Here is a 23,254-nt window from a genome sequence, read left to right as displayed (position 1 = left end):
AGGTATGCACCCACTCTCACTCTGGCATTCTTTATGCGTGTTTTGATTCCCTTATGTGTATGATCGTTCTGGGTATTCATTGATCTCCTTACCAATTGTTATTATTGCTTCATTTTATTAGTAAAGACTCGTTTTTAGGGACTTAGAGGGGTGTTATGGTTTTTATCGTACCTTTCTAATAAGTAACCTAACCCCCGGGCCCATACTCGGTTTTTCACAGGCCACCTTTTCCAAATAAGGAGTCACACTTAGAGTTTTCTTTCTTATTTTGTTTATACTTTAAAAATAAAATAAAAATAAGTGACGACTCCAAGTCTTTTTTTTAAAAAAAAATAATAATAATAATTTTTTCACAAATAAATAAAAGCAAGTTTCGCCATCGAGTGGGAACGCATCATGCACGAAATGCGGGGTCCACAGTATCACAGTGAAAAAAATGTCTTTTGATTTCATAAAGATGCGAATTGCTCTAAGTCATTGTTGAACTAAAGTCCACTGTTGAAACGATTGGCTTTAGGATTTCAAATCGCCATATGTTATGTTTCCAAATTAAGAGTCTAACCTCCTATTCCTTAATTCAGATGTATAGTTTTTCCTCTATCTATTTGGTAAAATAAACTGTTGTGACAAGGAGAAATGCTTTTGGTAATAGCCCATGGTAATGGTCCAACTATATCAATTTTTTATTGGGCAAGTGAAGTTCTCTTTGTCCACTCTTTCAAAAACTCCATCTTGTTCAAATATTTTCGCCCTAATATCTAAAATACCAAATGCCACTTTGAATTATTATCCATTTTAGCTTCAATTTTTTTAAAAAAAATAAAATAAAATTGAAATGACATAATTTTTATATTTATGTGCTTACTTTTTTTGAATTTAATTGATAAATTATATATTCCAAAAATTCCCTTTCTATTTTATTTTGTTTTGCTTTAATTTTTGTTATCCTTTTAATCGGTTGGATACTGTTCTAAAACTATGTTTAGTAACCATAAAAACAAAAGATTGTTTTTTGAATACAATTAAAACATATTTTAATTATTTTTAATTGTTTTTCTGATACGTATATGAAGAATAATTGAGAATAAAACATTACATATAAAATTTATTTTTAAAAAATATTTAGAAACATAAAAAATAAAGTGAAGAATCATTTTACATTTTTAAACAAACTTTTGTTCTTGAAAATATTAGAGAAGTATGTGTTTGATAAAAAATGTTCCCAAATAAATCCTTAATTTTTGGTTATTTGATTTAAACTTCTATAGATGGGTTGAATTATTTTATTTTCTTGGAAAACTAATCAAACTCATTATTTCCTTTATATTTTTAATCTTATTACAAGAAAAAAAAATCATTGTATAATTAAACAAAAAAAAAACATTTTTAAGTGCTATTGCATCAAAAATCATTTTAATAAAACAATTTTAACAAAAAGGAAATATGAAAATTACATTGAAAGAAAAATAAGTATAAATTATAATGGTTTATAGCTTTTTAAACATGAAGAATAAATGGTTTTTAAAAAATATAAATTAAAAATAATTTTTTTATTTACTTTTTTCATTTAAATTAAACAACAAAATTTTAGATTATTTATTATTTTCAAGAAGAATTTTCATAGCTTCATGTTTTTAGTTTTAGTTGGAAATTAAAATTAAAATTATAATTTTTAAAGATAATATTGATATTTTAAAAAATTTATTAAATATGAATTTTTTTAATATAAATTAAAATAAAGTTTTTAAATGAGTTTAAAAAAACATATAAAAATAATTTTTTAATTTTAAATTTATTTAAATTTTTTTTTTTTTCCTATTTTCTTTCGTGGTTCAAATTTTCCTTGAACTAGGCATAAGCCTAATAGTTTGAGATTGATTAAATTCATTATTTCTTTTAAATTTATGAAAATGATAAAATAAGGGTGTTTTAATAATTATTTTAAAATACTACTTAAATAGGGTTCAAAAATTTTAAAATTGGTCATAATTCTAATTTTTATTCGACATCTTATCTTAAATTTACCACAGTAAAAGCTAAAAAACAGAAAATCATTTCCAACATTACGAAAGGAAAATCGAACACAAGTCTCCCCTGGAGCGTCTTCTCGCTGCAATCTCTCTCGCGCCTTTTTGTCTCTCTGGAGTTGGTACCATGAACGAAGAACAACGGTCACTCCTCCTCAAATCCTCTTCTCGTTTCCCACCCCCACAAGGTCAGCCTTACCTGCAATGCAAAACCCATTTTTTTTTTCTCCTCCTTCTTTCATGTAATTTGGAAATGTTTGCATTGATGTTTTTGTTTGGTCTTTTGATGATTCTCAGGAGTGAAGCTCTCCTATGGCACTGCTGGGTTCAGAGCGGACGCGTCGATTCTAGAATCCACGGTGTACAGAGTTGGGATATTGGCGGCTCTGAGGTCGCTCAAGACCAAATCGGTGATTGGGTTGATGATCACTGCTTCCCACAACAAGGTCTCTGACAATGGAGTGAAAATCGCGGACCCCAGTGGTGGGATGCTGACCCAAAACTGGGAGCCTTTCGCCGATGCCCTCGCTAATGCCTCTGACCCTGGAGATCTTGTTCGGGTTGCTTTCTATATCTCTGTATCTGCGTGTGTTGCGTGTGCTTTTTGTTCCTTTTTTGTTTTTGTTTTGTTTTGAAATATTGCTAATGAGTTGGAGAGGGAGAAATTGTTGTGATTTTAGGTGTCTTTGATTGGTGAGAAAAGTGTAGGAAAAGAATGAGCTTGTTCGGGTCACTATCTAAAATTGTCTCTAGCTTTGTGGATATCTGTACGTGTGTGAGTTTTTCTTGGTTTGTTCGAATGTTGGTGGTGAATTGAAGAGGGAGAAACCCTTTTGATTGTTGTGATTTTATGCGTGTTCAATAGATGGGAAAAGGAGGGCAAAGAAAGGAAATTTGAATTATGAACCTATTCCTCGTAGTCCTTCCATCTTCAAAAGTTCTACATCCCTTGCCCTCCCTCTTTTTAATCTACCCAAGTTCTTCACCCTACACCCCTTCTCCCTTATCACACTGCCTACCTGAAGTATTGGACATAGGGCACAATGATCAAGATACAGTCCCTTCTGTTTTGCTTCCTAACCTCAGTACCACCTGAGACTTTTTAAGTCTAACTAATGGCAATATAACACAAACGGGGGGAGGGTGGATTGGCTAATAATTGATTTTTGCAAATAAAGCAAAATAATGTGTAACAAAGGATTTAATTGCTGAAATTTAAAGAGAGTCAAGAGATCCATGCCAACCTAACAGAGTTTCTTACGGTGGAATACATCTCCCAACAAACCTCGAAAAGAGAGAACAAAAGCTCTTACAACACCCTCATCTTACCACAATGCAAAAGGATGTGATCGATAGATTCCTCATGAATTTGATATAGAAAGCATTTATTGGCCAAAGACCAACCTCTTCTTTGTAGTTAGTCAAGAGTCGAAGCTCTCCCCCAAGTCACCTCCCAAGCTAAAAAGCACACCTTGGGTGGAACCCACATGTTCCTCACAACACCTGTTGGGAATGACACTGATCTTCCTGCCTCAAGGCTAGCGTAAAGGGATTTAATAGAGAAGGTAGCACTCTTTGTCCCCACCCAACACACCTTAACGTCTCGTCCCTCAACTACCACCTTATCTTGTAGCCTTGCCAAAAAGCACTTCACAATATCAATCTCTCAATCGTTGAGATGCCTCGAAAAGTTAGGAATCCAAACACCCCTTTCATTAGAATGTAACGACAAGGTTGCTACCCATGCCTCTTTGGAGCTAGCTAAGGCAAATAAGGAGGGAAAAGAAACACTTAAAGGCTCATCACCACACTATTTATCTTTCCAAAACTTAATCCTTCTCCCATTGCCCACCAAGAAGGACATTCTACAGTTAACTAACTTCCACAACTTCCTTATGGCCTTCCATGGCTCAATGCAATAGCCACCTCTTACTTTTTTGGAGCATCAACCCCCTTTCATTTCTCCATATTTACCATAGATAATTTGTCTCCAAAAGACCTTCATTTTCTGTCGCAAAGTGCCAAATCCACTTACAAAGGAGAGCCTTGTTGAGCGAATGAAGGCGCCTAACCCCTAGACGCCCCCTTCCTCCTGTCTGAACAAGCAATAACCCACTTCACTAAATGAGGCTTACTCTCTAAGCTCCCACCTCCCCATAGAAAATCTCTTTGAATTTTTTTCAACCAAAGTAGATTGGCAAGCTAGCTAGCATACTACTAATCAACATTGGTCTCCCTCCTTTGGAAATATATTGTCTTTTCCATATTGCCAATCTTTTATGAAACCTTTTTTCCACCTCATCTAGGCGCCCCAAATAAGTAGTTGGGAGCACACCCACTTTGCATCCTACTTCAAAAGCCAACTCCTCCAAGTCTTCCACCCTTCCAACTGGAATGAGCTTACTCTTGGTTAGGTTAATTTTCATACTTGAAATGACCTTACACCACATAAGCGATCAACTTAAGTAGGTCATTTGGGCATTAGAGGCCTCACAAAACATCAATGTATCATCGACAAACAACAAATGAGAGACCTCCAATCCCTCTCCATCTCTAGCGTTCATTTTGAAACTAGCTAAAAAACCACCCTCATTTGCCCTTTTAAGAAAGCAACTAAGTGCTTCCATGGCTAGCACAAACAAATATGGTGAAAGTGGATCCCCCTACCTTAATGCCTTGAGCTCTGAAAAAACCTCGATGGGGTACCACTGACTATAATCGAGAACCTTGTGAAGAAATATACCATTTAATCCAATTGATTCGCCTTTGCCTAAAACCCATTTTTTTTCAAAACCTCAAGTAAAAATCCCAATTAACATGGTCATATGCCTTCTCAATATCAAGCTTGCATAGCACCTCGGAATTGTTACTCTTCAGCTTCAAGTCAATTGTTTCATTTGCTATAAGCACGACATCAAGGATTTACCTACCTTCCACAAAGGCCTTCTGAAATTTGGATACCACTTTACTCGCCACCTTTTGGAGCCTATTAGCCAACACTTTAGCCAATAACTTAGAAAGGCTACCTTTCAAACTTATAGGCTTGAAATCCTTAAGGTCTTGAGCCCCTCCTTTCTTTGGCATCAACACCAAAAATGTTGCATTGAGGCTCTTTACAAATCTACCCTGTTCATGAAATTCCCTAAAGAATCTCATTACTTTTTCTTGGACAAAGTCCCAATAACATTGCTAGAAAGCCATTGAAAAATCGTCCAAACCTGGAGTTTTATCCCATTCAGATTTGACAATGCATTGAACACTTCTTCCTCTAAAAAAGGTTTGTCCAACTTTGTTGCATCTTGACTATTTAAAACACCGAAGTACACGTCCCTTATATTGGGGTGCCACTCCCTTGGTTTCATCAAAAGCAATTGGAAGGCTTGAACAACCCCCACCTTAAATGTTAGCCTCTGTTAAAGAAACCCCATTAATCTTTACCTTAACCAAAGTATTTGTCCTTCTATGAGCATTTGCCATTTTGTGAAAGAAACTAGTATTTCTATCACCCTCCTTCAACCAAACCTCCCTTGACTCCTGTCTCCAACTTCTTCTAGAAGAACCCATTTACAAAATTCTGCCCTTGCTGCCTCCTTAGCAGCCACCTCCTTGATAGATAAGGTCCCCATCCTCTCTTTAGAATCCCAAAAACCCACCTGTGATAGTGGATACACAAGTTGAAGCACTAGGTATGAATCCTTGCTTGATGGGAAAACTATAGGGAAAGAAAGATCTTTTTTGGATCCTATCTAAAAATGGTATCTTTGTATGGTACGTGCGTGTGTGTGTGTGTGTGTGCATGTGCTTTTTTGTTTGTTCAAATGTTGATGTTGAGTTGAAGAGAAACCTTTTTGATTATTGGGATTTTAGGTTTGTTTAGTAGATTGCAAAAGGTGGGGCAAAGAGAGAAAACTGAAATTCTGAAGCCTTGGTTCCCTTTAAAGTGATAAGGGCAAATACATGTGGAAAGTTGTCATTTCTGGTTAGTTTTCAGTTGTTAGGGCTCGGTAAATCTTTGAAAACATCAGAAAACAATAACATGGGCCTCGTAAATCTCTGAAAACATCAGAAAACAATAACATAATGCTTCAAATATTCAGGAAATTTTTTGGGAACAAATTTTAGGAAATGCCTATAGAAGCATTATTTCATATTTAACAGCTATACTCAAACTGGCCCTTTGATTTTTCATTTGTTGGATCCTGAGAAACCAAGAACCTTCACAACTGGTTCACTATCAAGTAAACTACTTTGAGCCATAGTTCAATTAATATTTTGATATTTCCTGAGGATTTTCCTAAGAATGTATGTCTTCTGGCCTTTTTTAGTGCCTATACTGGAAAAAAATGATTTTATATGTGGTTTGTCAAACAGTTGATAATTGAATTTGTAAAGAAGGAAAACATCCCTTTTGAAGGAGTGTGTCCAGCTGAAGTTTTGTTGGGGAGGGACACAAGGTCCAGTGGCAGATCTCTCCTTGAAGCTGCAAAACAGGTATTGCTGCCTCCTGATTGCTGTGAATTTTGTCTCATCTGTTATTTGGTTCTTTTTATAATTAAATTGTGTATAGTTTATTGTTTTTCATGTTTGATTGAAGGGAGTCAGTTCGATTGTTGGAGCAATTGCCCTTGACATGGGGGTTTTAACAACTCCGCAACTACATTGGATGGTTCGGGCTAGGAATAAGAGCATGAAAGCTTCTGAAGTTGACTACTTTGAACAGCTCTCAAGCCCCTTCAGGTCAATTTGTGTATTTAGTGGGTACATTTGTTAGAAGTGGATGATGTTTCTAAAAATTTCATGTAAGGTCTTTATGCAATTGGGTAGGTGCTTGATGGATTTGATCCCCGAAGGAAGTAAGATCAATGAGATGGATGACAAATTGATTGTGGATGGGGCTAATGGTGTGGGTGGAGAAAAACTAGCAGGTCTAAAGAAAATGTTCAACAGTCTGGTTATTGATGTTCGTAATTCTGGAAAAGAGGGAGGTGTACTTAATGAAGGAGTTGGTGCTGATTATGTGCAGAAAGAGAAGGTTGTTCCCTGTGGTTTTGGACCCAGTGATGTTGGTTTAAGGTTTGCCATCTCTTTTCATTCATTTTGTATATTGAATCTTGGTTTTAAACTACAAACAGGACCTCCATCTTCTTTGAAAATTGCTGACTAGCTACATGGTGGCATCATATAAATTTGTTTAAGGATTCTGTATACCATTTTTTGAAAAGTAGCTTTCATGTCAATTGCTTAATGATGCAAACTAGATTATTCATATAATAATACATATGGAATGCATTATGGTTCTGTTGGTACATTGATGGTAATTGATGTTTATGGCATCATTTGTAGCACCTGTACTGGTGTTCTTTCCTACATTATAATTAAAGAAAATCACCACTTGGATGCTTTTAACCGGGTCATTTAGTTGTCTTGAACTGATAAAAATGACTGTTGGCTGGTCATAGGAGATGATTGTCAACAAGTTCATGAGTTAATTCTTTATTGGGATAAAAAGTCAGTTGACAAAGTTGGCCACATGTCAAAATAAACTTGCAATTGTTTGTTTTTGCTTAAATGATGTTATATATTTGATGCTGAGTTTTATAGTGGTTAGTGGTAAGTAGAGACTAATTGCGTGGATGGTTCTAGTGTTTTAGGTGTGCAAGCTTGGATGGAGATGCTGATCGTCTTGTATATTTCCTTGTGCTACCAAAAGACAACAACATTGATCTTATTGATGGGGACAAGATATTGTCTCTATTTGCCCTTTTCGTGAAGGAACAACTAGCTATTCTCAACACCAACGGGAATGAAAAAATAAATAACTATTATCATGCACGTCTTGGTGTTGTGCAGACAGCTTATGCAAATGGGGCATCCACAGATTACCTCAAAAAGCAGGGCCTAGAAGTTTTGTTTACTCCAACAGGAGTGAAGTATTTGCATGAGAAAGCTGCTGAGTTTGACATTGGGATATATTTTGAGGCAAATGGACATGGAACCATCTTGTTCTCAGAAGAATTTTTGTGTTGGTTGGAGGCTAGAGATAATGAACTTTCTTCCATGTCTAAAGGTTATTGCTGATATGATCTCTTCCTTGGGAGGATTGATATTATTGTTAAGTATGAAAGTTCAGGAATAATTTGGTTTATTTCAGGTTCTGAACAGAAAAAGGCAGCTTTGAGACTATTGGCAGTCAGCAAGTTGATCAATCAAGCAGTGGGAGATGCTTTAAGTGGGTTGCTTTTGGTAGAGGCTATCTTGCGACATATGGGTTGGTCCATCCATATATGGAATGCACTTTACCAGGATCTACCCAGTAGGCAACTTAAGGTCAGCGCTTCCTTGATAATATTCTGTGTTTTTTTTTTCTTTGATAGGGTATTCTACTTTGTAAGATGAAGATTTCTTATGCTATCATGTGCAGCTCGATGAACCTTCTCATTTTATGCACTATATTTGAGATATTTATATATGTTACAAGTTTCTGAATTTAAAGAAGCTTTAACTACAAAATTAGTTTCAAAGATCCTAAATTCAGGGTCCACTAAGACATCTGTGAAACACCAGGTCAGAAATTTTTGGTTTTGAAACTATCTGTCAGTTGCTTAGGCCGAGTATGCCTTTATTTTCTGGATTTGGAATGCAAACCTTTTCCTTAAAAATATTGTATCATAGTATAATCAATCAAGCATATTTATTATGAAGGATATCATGCAGTTATGTGCTTGCAAGCACAATAATTGCACTTGAACTTTCATCTGTGATGATTTAAGTGAGACCTTTTTATTCCACATGATTAATGGTAAAAAATTATTGTAGTTTGGCCAGGTGAGTACTATGTCAAATAAAGGTTTTGTAAAGTTGTGGACACATTAAGATTGTTTTGATTTTTTGGTAGGAAATGATTTTTTTTTTTTTGTTTAGAATCGATCCATTAATTTTTTACTGTTGGAATAAAGACTCCATAAGGTTATCCCTTTGGATGTCAATTTTACAGGCTGTTCACCTACTGAAAGCTGTTCTAGATGCTTTAGTGATAAAACAAAAATGAAAACTTTGGGAAGTAGTTTAGAAAAGAAAAAGAAAGAAAAATCTTTGATGAGCTTTATGCTGGAATACTTGAATAGGTTACCGACAACATTTCTACTATTTATTATAAAAAGAAGAACATCCTAATATTTTGTTAGATATCAAACCAAGGGGAAAATTTCATAGGCTACCCATGCTTTATGATACCAACTATTAGGCATTTGAGAGAAAACCTGTTGGTAAGATGAATTGCTGAAAGAAGAATGTTCTGATGTAATGATACCAAATTCTACACCATAAAAGGATGAAAGCAATGTGAAAGGCGATTAACATCACCAATTAATCACCACTGGTGTGGGATGCATGGGTGGCTGGGGATTCTCCACACTAGTTACTAGGGTCTACTTTTGGGAGCCCCTTTCAAATCATCATGGGTGTGGGATGTGATGGAGGAAAGATTTCTAAACAGGCTTGCTATGTGGAAGAGGAAGTACCTATCAAAAGGAGTAAGACTAACTTTGATTAAAAGTACTTTGTCTAGGTTGTCAATCTATTTTATGTCTCTATTTATCATCCTTAGAAAGGTGATCCTAAAGTTGAAGAAGATCCAAAAGGATTTCTTTTGGGGGAAGGAACGCTTAAGAAAAAAAATGCATTTGTTAAATTGGTTGACTGTTTACATGGACAACAAGAATGGGAGCCTTAGTATTAGAAGACTAAATGAAGAGTTTTCCGTTGGAGATTTGCTAAGGAAGAATTTTCCTTTGGAAGCAAGTGATTGTAAGGAAGTTTGGGGAAGAAGAGAGGGTATGTCACTTACAGGACATGAAGAGGATATGTGGTGGGATTGCATAAGGCAATTAGAACCGGGCATGGGGTTTTTAATAGTAGAACAAGTTTTATAGTGGACAATGGACAGATGGTTAAGTTTTAGAAGATTATGTGGTGTGGTGTGGTGACTCATTGTTAGGATAGTCTTTTCATATGTTGTTTTCTATAGCCACCACCAAAGACGCATCAGTGGTAGAAGTGTGAGAGTATTCTGGGGAGGAGGGCTTTTTGAAACCCTTGATTCTCAAGATAGATCCATGACTAGGAGCTAGATGTGGTAGAGGCTTTTTGTAGAAGGTTGCAAGATGGGATGAAGAGGATAGAATGGTTTGGTTGGAAATGATGTGTGGTAAATTCCTAGTTAAATCTTTCGACTTCTCTTTCCCTATAGGAAGAGTAGAGTCTTTCCTTACAAGCACTATTTGAAACCCTTCAGTTGACTACTTCGCATTGGAGGTAGTCCGAGAGAGGATTTTAATGTTAGACTAGCTCAAAAGGAGGGGATGGATGTTTCTGAACAGATATGATGTGTAAAGGAGAAGAAGAAACCGTTGATCATATTCTCCTTCATCACAGCAAAGCGGTAATCTTGTGATGGTTGATTTATTCTTTGTTTGCTATAATTGGGGTGTCATACATTATTGAGTAAGAGGAGTTCTTCTAAGTTGGGATGTCTCCTTTGTTGGGAAGAAGACGAAGAAAACTTAGAGAGCTACTTCTTTGTGCTTATTTTGGACCATATAGAAGGAAAAAACAAGAGGTCATTTGAAAATATTGGACAGACTGATCAAACAGTCGAATTGTCCTCTGTATAATTTTTTGGAGTGTGTTAAGAGTGCATATGGGAATTTCTTAACGTCCATAGTAGGCTTTATTGACTGTCTAAGCTCTAAATAAGAGAGGGAGCTTTTTTTTCTTTTTTTCCCCTCTCCCTTTTGTTTGCCTTTTGGTGTCTTTGTATATGTCATGTATACTTGGTCGCTTTGATGCTCTGAATATGACTTATGTGAGTCTGTCATGTGGTTTTCTGTGGGCTGTTTTACACATTTTTTTAATAGGAAAACAGGAATTTAGATTAAGAGCGCCTAACAAAAGAAGCAGCGCAACCTAGTATAGTGGGGTTGGGACTAACAAAATGTGCTTCCTACCAACTCCAAAAACATGTAACAAAAAAATTATTTGCATTCTGCTCCCTCCCTCCCTCCCTCTCTCTCTCTCTCTCTCTCTCTCTCAATGTTTAGGATGAAGAAAGGAGAAAAAGAAAATATAGAAGAGGCTTAGGTTTTTCCCTGGGATATCTTAATGCTAACTATGGCAGCTTGAGAAGTAAAACCCAGGGGTGTATAGATATACATTTGTTTTTTCAACTAGAAAAAGGGTCTGCGTGATTATTTATTTTGAAATTAATGCTTCAATTGCTATTTTCTTTTGTTTTATTGCCAGGTTAAAGTTGTAGACAGAACTGCTGTTGTTACAGAAAATGCAGAAACTGTGGTTGTGAAGCCCCCTGGCCTTCGAGAAGCCATCAATGCTGAAATTGGTAACTGCAGTTGAAACCTGATTTCTTGAATTTGCTTACCACATACCAATCTTTGCTCATACAAAATTTCCAGACATGTGATGAACTTGATCATCAATTTGATCTACCCATTTGTTTGCCCAGTTCTCTTAAACTAATTACCCATCTGAATTTTGTTACAAAATCTAATTCGATTTTCCTTAAAGAAGAGAGTGATAGTACAATGGCCTGTGGTAGTGACACTGTATGCATGTAATTTTCACACATTAAAAACATGTATAAATATGGATCTGGATGCTCTTGTTTTCTTTTTTTTTTATTTTTTTCTTCTCTCTTTAGGAGTAGGTATGCCTAATTTGCTAATCCCAGGATCATTTTATTTTACAATGCAGCAAAATACCCTCAAGGCCGATCTTTTGTACGACCATCAGGCACAGAGGATATAATACGTGTATATGCTGAGGCATCAACACAGGATGCTGCAGACAGCCTTGGAAATTCGGTGGCACGACTAGTGGATAAATTCCTTGGATTCAGCAGCTCTTCATAATCATTTACCCTTAGGATGACAGGTTCAAGGCAGTATGCGCGAGCCACTTGATTTACGAGCATAGCTGATCAACCATATTGAAACAATACTTCTGATTTATCTTCTAAATTTGAATTTGGTAAACTGAAATCTTCTTTGTTATTGAGGGCTTTTTTGAATAGGCAAAATGAGTAATAATCCGGAGACAGATATATTCTATTGTATTTAAATGAGCAATGTGAAAGGAGCTGATTTTTCATTTCATTAAATCTTGTGGCATGAGTGATGAAAATGATACTTTTATTCTTCAGTGTAGCATGGGTTGATGTTATAGATTTACTTGGAGATGGCGATGGGCACCTTTTGAGAGCTCTCAGAGCAACAAAATAAGAAGTCTGCGTAAAGTGACTGTGAAGTAATGTTGGTATTTATGGTCAAAAGCATCATAGATGAATGCTGGTATGATGTGGCTTTGGTATTGAAACAAGCATGGCAAGAAACCAATTCGGATTAAGGCTGTTCGATGACCTTCATGGAATTTCTCCCAAGCTGCCTTATGGGTCTTCCAGGGAGGAAACCCAGGCTCTTGCCAAGGCTCACTGGATCTCCAGAATATGGATGTTGGTAATACTCTTTGAAGCAATGCTTCCTAAACCTAGTTGTTTAATCATGCAGCTCTTTATGAGGTAATGTTGCAATAATTTTAGTTTCTGCAATTTTTTTTTCAATGATATAACCTATAGCTTTAAAAATAACATAATACATGCCTATGTTATACCAACAAAAACTAGGGATTAATCCTCAAGCTGAAATATCAATTGAAAATGCAGACAAAAACACGACTCTTCGAATTAGAAGCTATTGGCAATTTTAAAATATGAGGCTGCCACAGTGCCCATGCATCGAGCAGCTCTTAAATCCAAATTTTGTGATTAAATTGTGCATATGAGAGCATACATCTCTATCTAACCTATAAATCGCATTTTTCACTTGGATGACATCGTGGAGCTATAGTAAGTTGATTATTTGAGAAAGGTTCATAGGAAAATATTATCAACTTAACTTGTTGTAACACTATTGCCAAGATTGCAGGAAGCTTCTCTACTTAGCAATAAAACTACTAACACTCTCAGAAAGGGGTGCAGATAAACTTCCATCATCAAGAAAATAACCAGGAGGCCATACATTGATATGTGAAGAAATATTTCTACCAAGATTGCTATCTGATTTCTCTTTCTATTCAAGATAAGTCTACCTACATACATGATTCCTCTTTTGTCATTCCACTCTAACATGAGCATATATATATATATATATAATTGGATCAAAGGCTACACATTTTTTAAGCTAGACTTTCAGGTTCTATTTGGCGTTTCCCTTATCTTCCTAATGGTTTTGAACCTGAACGATCACTCCTTATAGATGTTATCATGGATTTTTCATTTAACATGACTAATCATCAAGTTTCTTTCATCCTGCTCCTAATTGATGTTACCTCTGCCTTCACCTAAACGACTGATTTCTAATTCCCCCCCCCCCCCCCCCCCCTCTCTCTCTCTCTCTCTCTCTCTCTTCCCACTACAAAGTTCCAATTTCCAACCTAATAATTATCCCCAACTGTGCATTCTTCAAGAAAATCTCCCGTGTCAACAAAAAAACACATCTCTTGTTGTAAAAAAAGTCTCTCTCTCTCTTTTCCCACTACAAAGTTCAATTTCAAACCTAATAATTATCCCCAACTGTGTATTCTTCAAGAAAATCTCCCTTGTCAACAAAAAAACATATCTCTTGTTGGAAAAAAGGAGAGAGAAACAGGTTTCTATTAGTAAATCATCCATTTTTTATATGCATCTCCTTTCCAAACCCACCATACCACCTCTATAAGGACCATCACATGCTGTCTCAGTCAACAAATATCATATGACAGTTTCCATCTTCTCTGTAAAAATCTAAACCTTATGAAAAAACAGCTTTCATTGGGCCAACCCCTGGCATGATCCCAGCAGGGTTTTTCCCCCAAGATGGACAGAACCTCATCGAAGCTTGGTCCATAAATAAGCTATTGATGATAGCATAAGCTTATGAGTAAGGCCGTTTTCCTATCTTCTAGAATCTTGACAAACTAATTTTTATGATACTACTCTACCCAAGTTTCTCAGTATGACACATTTGAGATCACCATTGTTGGTGTAATTACAGCCATCTCCTGCAATCTAATATATGGGCACTAGTATATATGATTTAATCATCCCCTAATCACCAAGCAAGTCAGATCCTTCAACCTCAAAGTCTGCCATACAACCAACAGATTTTCCAAGCTGAACTAGCAATAAAGAATCTTCCTGATTTCAAAATAAAATGAACTAAGATAGCATAATATAGTTGGAGAAATGACTACTAAAATTTCAGTTTGGGTACTTAAACATATCATTATGAATAACTGAAACAGCAAGAAACAAACATTTATATTCATACGGTAAATCAAAACTATTAAAGGGTGCAAAACCAATTTATTACTAAAAGAACATTGAACCGATCATAGTTGTTTATACTATAATTCGTGACATCTCTGCAATCAATAAATGGGCTTAAACCCTGAATCAACAAAGAGAAAAAGAAGGTAGTTGTCTTCCTAATTTCCAAAAATGAGAACTCGGCAAACAAGAATCAGTACACCTATCACCTCTTCAACACAGTTACTCCTCAGCAGCAGCTTGGGGTTCCGAAAATCCTTTTTTAATTCAGAAAATCTCTTCATACAAGCCGCTTTTGACCTTCCCGGAACTGCAGCTGCAATCTTCTCCCACCTCATCGGCACATCCTTGGGAAACGCTTTCAAAGCATTGAGCAAAGCAATGTCTTCTCCACTACTCCATCCCTCCTTCTTTTCACCGTTTTCCATTGCCATTGCATCTTCAACGCGCTTATCCACGGGCTTTCGATCCTTCAAGAACCGATTAAACGAATCCGAATCGCTCAATTTCTTCTCCCCCAATGATTTCGCCTTCCGGATCACGCTCTCCACCCCGTGCCGGCCCTGGAACGCTTCAGCCACCGCCTCCCACCGACCCGGCATCCCCACAGGGTGCTTCAGCAGCTGCTTCTTCAAAATCTCCACGTCCCCATCGACCCAGTCTCTCTCCTCAGCCGCAACCTCCGATCTCTTCTCCACTCTCGCTAACCCATTATCCCCCTCAACCGATGTTGCCACCGGTGATCTAAACGTCGCCGTTTCGACCTTCCGCAACCTGGGTCTCCGATTGGAGGGTGGTGGGCTCATCCGAATCCTGCTCTTGAGAGGAAAATTTCGAGGATTGGGCCACGGCCGACGCGAATGTCGCCGGTGGTCAGATGGGGGGGGGGGGGGGGGGGCAAAGGGGCCGAGGAGTAGAGAGAGGGCGAACTGGAGGAGGAGAGATTTGAGGGGTTCAGATTGGAGGAAGAAGAGGGAGAGGGAAATGAGGATGGAGGAGAGGGAGACAGAGATGAATGAGTGGTTTGTTAAGGGGTTGGGGATGAAGATGCGTGGATGCTGGAGAATGGTTTGAGCCTGATTGGAACACAAATCTTGGTCTGCTTTCTTCATCTAAGAACTCCATTTTCGTGTATTGGTGTCAACTGTCAAGAGTCGAATGAGACGGGGAGTTGTGCACTTTCTAGTCTCTGTTTGGCTGTTGACAAAAAAGTAGAAAAGAAAAAAAATGGGGAGGCGATTTCAAAGTGCAATTATTATCCTTACACTACTAATTGCACTCAGCCTACCTTTTCTTTTTCTTTCGAGTTTCACGCATGTTTCATGCAGGCACGGTCCAATTTACATGGAAGCATGATCCAATATGGTAGGGGTGCCCAAAACATGGATTGATCCAATAGAACCCATTGAATTGGATCAAATCGCCTTCCATATACAACTTGTTTAAACCAATAATAATAGATATAAAATTTGTTGAATTCTTTCAGGACTTATATAATTGAATCTTGACAGATAATTTGTATATTCATGTATAGTTAGTATCTTCATATCTCAAAGGTACTTCAATAAAAGCAATAATAATAATAATTTGTTTGATATATGTATATCTAATTTACTATTATAAATTGAAGTGACAACAATCAATTTTGATTAAGGAAGTAAATGTTTATTTAATAAATTTTTTATTATATATATTTTTGAGTTTGTATTAATATAATTTTTTTCATTATTTTTTAATTAGTAATTAACTTGTATTTGATTTAAAAATAATTAATAAATTTGTGTAAGTCTGAAAAAGTTAACTCATACAAATTTAGACATTAGAAAAGAATAAAATTAATTATGGTAAATTGACATTATAAAAATTATAAATATATTCCATAAATTGATTATCATATAGTTGATCGATAGAATAAGAATTTAAATTTTGATGTGACAAGTTTAATGTTGCTGAAATCTAGACCGTTTATTTTCTAATCTCATCTCTACCATTCATTTCAAAGAACCCTAAGAGATCACATTTTTTATTTTGGGAAAGTTTGGTTATTATCCTATATGAAAATATTATTAAAATCAAAACCTAACTATTCTTATTTCAAATTAACAACTTTATTCCCAAAAATATTTGGGTCTTCATGCACTCTTGGGTGATGTGTTTTTTAATGTAAAAAATGTCATCCCTTTGTCACGCAAGACTCTAGCTAACCTGCCTACATGAGAAAAAAAAAAGGGCAAAAAACTCCAACGTTCTTTTTTCTTCATTTTATCCATTGAGCACTGAACCAAACAAAAAAAATTCTCCATCTCCTATTCTCCCTATCAGAAACCCAACTTCGTGAAACCTTAACCTCTTCTCGTAGAGATCGGAGGTCTCAGCTTTGTCAACGCCGCTTTCTGTCTTGAGCTCGCTTGTAGAGGTGTGCATCAAGTTTACGCGATTGATTTTCAGAGCACTTTGTCTTGGTCTGATGATCTTAAGATATAAGAACAAATGAGTCCACCACATTTGAGGTGATTCTTTGATTTAGAGCTAGTGTGGTATTTGATTTAGGCGATTGATTTTTTTTTTTCCTCTTTGGGTTTGGTGTGATTATTATAGTAAAGAGAAAGAAACTCAGTGTCTAATGGAGGGGATTGAGATTGGTTTATGTTCACAATTGAGATAATTTGAGCAATTTAGGTTAGCCCCAAACTCTATTATTTCTCAAAGATGGTGATCCATCCTAAATGTGAAAGTCAATTTTTCTTGATTTTGTGTAGAAGCATGTTGAAGGAAAATAGCTTATGATGCTAAGTAGAATGCTTCCTGATGGTTCTTTATAGTTTTCTTATGATTTTTTCAACTAAAATTTCAGCATGCTTTGGACTGTTTGATTTTTCCTCTAATATAAACAGATGATTTTATCAGAATTTGGTTGTAGATGCACGCAAAAATGGTAGGAAATTATGAGTGATATATCACCTTGACTATAAGGTCCCACATGATCACACTCCACCCATTTACTTGTGAACCCACCAACTAAAACAACCAACCCTCAAGTCTCCACCTGACCTGTCATACAATTCTAAGTTTTCATTCGTTTTCTTAATACATTCTTAGTAATAAAATGGAAAATTAAACTGATAAAAGGAATCTGCTTTTGCGAATTCCAATTATAAAAGTCAATGAAGAAAGCTTATTTCCATTAGAGACAATTTAAATGACAAAATAAATATATTTAAATGGAGTATTCTTTCAACTGTGGCTTAACCTTTTTTTTTTTCCTATGAAAATTGAACTTATTTTTTAGAAAATAAAAAAAAGTTAAATATTATTTTTTACATTTTCAAAGATGACAACCTTCAAATATTGATAATTCTTAGAAAAAGAGATTTTTTAGATTGTTTTTTCTTTTTTTTTTTCAAAATGCCTATCTTTCTTCTCCAGACAAACTCCTTTGCAATATAATAGGTTTCACGGAGGAGCAAGAAGCTTTGGTGGTGAAGTCATGGAATTCAATGAAGAAGAATGCCGGAGAGTTGGGTCTAAAATTATTTTTGAAGTAAGTCAAATTCTCCTTATTCTTCTCTACACATTGATAATTATCTTATTTCTCGATGATATAGAAAAATTGAATAAAGCTTTGGTTTTTGATTGGGAAGTGTTGGATTCAATTTTTGTAGAATATTTGAGATTGTTTCATCAGCTAAAAAACTATTCTCATTCCTAAAAGACTCAAAGGTTTCTCTAGAGAAGAACCCAAAGCTCAAGTCCCATGCCATGACTTTTTTTTAATCCCCCCCACACACACACCTCCAAATGGGTTATTAAAGATGACCATATACAAAATTTGAGGATTATGGACATTACAATAATTGGAAAAAAAACATTTATTCTAATCATCTATAGGTGTGAACCTTTATAGCTCAAAATATAGGTGAGTTTTTGAACCAAACCCCACCAAGATAGAATATGTGAATTATATTCCTATTGGATCTTATATTATAAATTTATAATGTTCTTACAAAAAATGAAAGGTGCCCTCCAATAATTTTCTAGTGGTTTAACATGCCTCCCTTGCAACCGTCTAAAGACTACATTATTGATCATCCTTAACTATCTTTTCCTTCGTCTCTTCTAATTTGAAAATCACAAAGTAGTCAACATGATCATACAAAATTTACCTAGTTTATAAGAGGGTTAATCTTTGAAAATATTTTTCAAACAAATCTTCTTATTTTTCCCATCCAACCAACTTCAACCATGAAAAATACATGTCTGTATATCAAAATATTAAATTACAAGTTACAAGCTTTAGCAAATTTTCCATATTTGATTCTTTTTGTAACTTTGTGCAGGCTTGTGAATCAGTTGTTCAACATCGAAAAGGTGGCAAAGTGACAGTGAGAGACTCTACCTTAAAGAAATTAGGTGTTGATCACTACAAATCCGGTGTCCTTGACAAACGCTATGAGGTATATTTAGTTATTATAAAGTATATGAAAATTTCAAGATGCTGCAACTCTTTCTATTTGATGATTTACAAACAATTTTTGAACACGAAAAATAAATTATTCAGATCAAATAGGTTATAAAGTTTGCATTGTTGGAAACAATAAAAGAAGTAGTTCCTAAAATGTGGTCACCAACAAGCTAATGATTAGTCAGTTGTTGCTATCAAATCAGAGATGAAGTTGTCCTCTTACACATATGTGATCGAATCATCTATAAAATAAGACAAAATGAATGTATTGATACACAGGAGCTTGTTTGTTTTGGTTGTGTTTTTGGTTTATTCATTAGGTGTGTGCTGGGATAAATCTTTGAAAAGGTCTTAGTTTGAGAAAAGAGCTACTTTTTCTATTGTGTTTTGTTTGGTTGAAAGAAAAGAAAATTTTAAGATTTTGTTATACCTTTTTGCATATTCTTCAATCTTCCTTGTAGAAAAATGGATGGTAGGAAAAGATTAAGGGCTAGACTAAAGTGATCTTGGAATCTAGAAGATGAAGCCATAAAAGAATGTTGGTAAAATAACATTTCCCATGCCACCAAAATTAAAAAACTAGATGTTACTGAGGCATCATCATCAATTTTTCGCAAAAATAAATAACCCCATTTTTTAAGGAATAGGGATTTCATTTCTTGCAAAACAAATAGGATTTCATTTTTTGGGTTCATATTTGTTCTTTGTCCATCGTCCATTGTAAGGTTAACCAACTATCAAGACAACCTATTTTTTCTTATTCAATCATGCTCAACAACTTTTTGAACATAATGAAAGCATGGAATATAACTCAAAAAATGTAGAACATGTTGCCTAATGTTTTTTTTTTTTTTTACACATATATAGGATGAGAATTGAAAAACATATAATTCTAAAAATTGATAAAAATTTTTCAAGTAAACTACTAGTGATTTGAACATAAATTTTTTATAATAATTATTCAAATCTAACTTCCAAGAATTTAGAGATAAGCTAAAGGTAGAAGTGCAGATTGTGCTAAATAATGGATTCCCTTGCAAACTGATCGAATCTTACTATATTTTCAATTTGGGCGGGTTATTCATCTATCAATATGTCTAATTCGAGAGTGGGTTAGGAATTCTTAACTATGCCAAGCGGGGTTATCAAACAAAATAATTATTTTAGAGTCTATACTATAGAAAATAGTATACTAAATGTTACCCATGAGTGCTTCTTGCATTTGCACTGATCATTTCCCTTGGATGAACTCGAATTACAATAATAAGAATAAAGCAGTTAAGATATATCCATCGTTCCACTACAAGGAAAAAGATATATGGTGACATTTATAATAAGTCACCATAAACATAGGGTGTCACTACAACATAGCGTCACCTTATCCACTGACACCATAAAGGGTATCAATTGGTGACGTATTTGGAAGCGACACCAAAGCAGATAAATGGTGACACATTCAGAAGAGACACCATATATTTTTAGTGATGCTTAATTTGATATAGAGTTGTATGAGATATATAATGTGTCATATTAAATCATCATCTTTGAGTTATGGTGTCACGTTAAATGTATCACCTTTAATTTATGGTGTCACATCATTGTAAATGATTATGGAAGATATGGTTGTTTTTTATTGATTAGTTTGTAGATTTTTGTAATGCTTATTAATAAATAAGACTAACCTGTGTAAATTGTCCATAAATATAATAATCGTATTACATTTAACTTATATTTTCATAATGCTTATGAATTAATTTGTAACATATTACGTCATCTAATAATATTTGTATATCAAATGTTCACAAAATGATAGTACATCAAACACATCAAACCCACCAAAACTAAAAAAGAAAAGTGAATACACATTAAAACATGATTTAGAAATGTTAAGCTTCCCAACATTCATGTATGACATAAGAGTCATATCTAAAAACCTAAATCTTGTTGCCTCTTTCTCCTTTCTTTTTATTCTTCATATTGTCCTCCCAAGAGTGTATACCTGCATTTCATAGTTTAATGAGTTTCAGAGTTCTTATTGAAAATAAAAATGTGATGTTATAAACAATAAACAAATCTAAGTACTAATGTTTTCTTTTTCTTTTTCCTTTTTCTCATTTTGGTATAAAAATAGTTCGTAAAGAATAAGTAATGTTATACAATATCAATGGAAAATTCAATCATATAACAACTAAGGGACTTACCATGAATGATCACGATACATCAATATGATTCATGATTAGTTATAACACAAAAGTAATCTATTCTTCTCTAATTTCATCAAATTCTACTTGAGAATATGTTTTATTTGTCATCAAACTGAAATCAAATGAGAATAACATTAATATCACAATAATTGAAAGTATGAAAGTATGAAATTATGTACAATTTATTAAACGAATAAAACCTTTGATGCAATAACTGTAAAATCAACAATTATTTCTTTAATGAATCTCATAACAAAGTAGTCATATTTGAACTCAGTATTATTTTTTTACTCTTAAATTATTTTTAAACAAAATAAAAATTATTAATATATTGGTTCATTTTTAAATACTTTCACAAGAATATATTTTAACTACAAGTTATTTCAATTTATCAATAGATTTTTAGGAAATGAGCTATTATCCATTTATTATTTTCTTATTTTTCAAAAAATATTTTCAGTCATTTCATACACGTTTTCAACTACTAAAATTATTGTTTTTATAGAATAAACAAAGAAGCATACACTTCTTCTCCACTCACTAAGTCAACTATTATAATCACCATAATATTTTATTCACCTACCAATATCTCATTCCATTTAGATAACTCTCTCAACAAAATCATTTCTACAATACTTTTTACCCTCCTATGATATTGAATATTTTATTCCATTTAGGTGACTCTCAACACAAAGAAAAGTAGGAATGTCTTCTTAGGTTAACTAAACAAAGACTTTTTTTTTTTTACTTTACAATATGTATAAAAAACAATTATTTATTACAAGGAATGTGCTAGAAAGGTCATTTTATTTTTAAAGAATTTTTTAGAATTTCTTAAACATTTACAAAAAATAGAATCTAACAATTTTATTTCTAAAAAAATTGATCAATTCAAAAAAGAAAGAAGAATGTTATTTTTTAAGAAAAGTTAATAAACCACTTTATTCTTGAATTATCTAAACAAAACTTACTAAAAAATATTTTATCCCAAATTTATTTTCAAAACTTTCTTATTGAAAACTATCTCATATATAAATTATTTTATTATATAGAGAAATTCTTATTTTATTCCTTTTTTAGAGAAAAATTCACTTGTTTATTAAATATCAAAGAAGTCTATTTTTATGTCTATTATATATATATATATATATATATATATAAATTCTCTTATTTTCATACAAGAAATTTCCATTTATGCCTAAAATACTTTTAGAAAAATAATTGCCAACAAAATCTTATTTTTAAAATTATTTTCAACATTCTTATTTAAAAAAATTATCATTGGATTATTCTCAAAAAAGACAATCCTAAAAAAATTAACCATTTATAACCCAATTTAAACTCAAAAATTATCCTCAATATTATTTTATATTCCTAAATTATTTTCAAACAAAATAACAATTATTAATATTTTGATTCATTTTTAAATACTTTCACAGAAATATATTTTAACCACATATTATTTTAATTTATCAAAATATTTTTAGGAAATGAGCTATTTTTCATTTATTACTATCCTATTTTTCAAAACATATTTTCAGGCATTTCATTCACATTTTAAAATTTCAAATACTAAAATTATTGTTTTTATAAAAACAACAAAGCATGTAAATTTCAACTACTAAAATTATTGTTTTTATAGAATAAACAAAGCAACATACACTTATCTTCCATTTACTAATTCAACTATTACAATCACTCCAATATTTTGTTCACCTACCAATAATTCATTCCATGTAGGTGACTCTAAAAAAAAAGATCATATTTATAATACCCTTTACCACTCTGATACCCAATATTCTATTCTATTTAGGTGACTCAATACAAAGAAAGTGGGAATGTTTTCTTAGGTTAACCGAAGAAAACCCTAAATAACTTAAGTGCTTTTGGATTAATTGAGCATCATCTTGTCGTAGATGTCAATCTCTATTGTTAGACTTCACCAAAAAGCTCCTATCACGGTGGAAAAAAGTATCAAATATAGTCAAGTCTTCAATAAAATATTTTCACATATGAAAAATTACAACCAATACACTATATAGTCAAGTCTTCAATAAAATATTATTTCATGCGAAAAATTACTACAAACTAGTGTATCTCTCATTCTCAATTAGACAAAAATTTTAAAAATAATTCATTTTTCTTGTTTTCATTTGTTTTGGGGCTTATTAGCAATGAAACA

At 33.8% G+C, this 23,254-nt stretch overlaps 2 protein-coding genes across 4 annotated transcripts in view; one reads left to right on the top strand and one right to left on the bottom strand.

Annotated features, from left to right (window-relative positions):
* The window catches only part of LOC100244869 (phosphoacetylglucosamine mutase), a 46,965-nt gene extending 34,764 nt beyond the window's left edge, over window positions 1-12,201 (top strand). The window contains exons 2-10 of one of the 3 annotated variants that reach the window (XM_010660462.3): window positions 2,031-2,215; window positions 2,325-2,587; window positions 6,399-6,518; window positions 6,622-6,764; window positions 6,852-7,059; window positions 7,671-8,094; window positions 8,179-8,354; window positions 11,328-11,424; window positions 11,796-12,201. In XM_010660462.3, the coding sequence (XP_010658764.1) occupies window positions 2,155-2,215; window positions 2,325-2,587; window positions 6,399-6,518; window positions 6,622-6,764; window positions 6,852-7,059; window positions 7,671-8,094; window positions 8,179-8,354; window positions 11,328-11,424; window positions 11,796-11,953 (1,650 nt within the window). In that variant the 5' untranslated portion in view covers window positions 2,031-2,154 and the 3' untranslated portion in view covers window positions 11,954-12,201. Of the gene's footprint in view, window positions 1-2,019; window positions 2,216-2,324; window positions 2,588-6,398; window positions 6,519-6,621; window positions 6,765-6,851; window positions 7,101-7,670; window positions 8,095-8,178; window positions 8,355-11,327; window positions 11,425-11,795 lie in introns of those variants that run through there. The other 2 variants (XM_059741630.1, XM_002264944.5) reach the window with 2 other exon arrangements.
* A 2,221-nt stretch (window positions 12,202-14,422) lies between these two features.
* LOC100250000 (transcription factor MAMYB) lies at window positions 14,423-15,629 on the bottom strand. Its single transcript, XM_010660461.3, has one exon. The coding sequence runs from the start codon at window positions 15,516-15,518 to the stop codon at window positions 14,565-14,567; it is 954 nt and encodes a 317-aa protein (XP_010658763.2). The 5' UTR covers window positions 15,519-15,629; the 3' UTR covers window positions 14,423-14,564.
* Between the last annotated feature and the right edge of the window lie 7,625 nt (window positions 15,630-23,254).

Source organism: Vitis vinifera, chromosome 13 (genome assembly GCF_030704535.1).
Source record: "Vitis vinifera cultivar Pinot Noir 40024 chromosome 13, ASM3070453v1".
Classification (NCBI taxonomy): domain Eukaryota; kingdom Viridiplantae; phylum Streptophyta; class Magnoliopsida; order Vitales; family Vitaceae; genus Vitis; species Vitis vinifera.
This window is presented reverse-complemented; position numbering and strand designations above follow the sequence as displayed.

Bases quoted from the DNA above. Each gene is read 5' to 3' on its own strand.
- LOC100250000 (XM_010660461.3), bottom strand. From the start codon at position 15,518: ATGAAGAAAGCAGACCAAGATTTGTGTTCCAATCAGGCTCAAACCATT.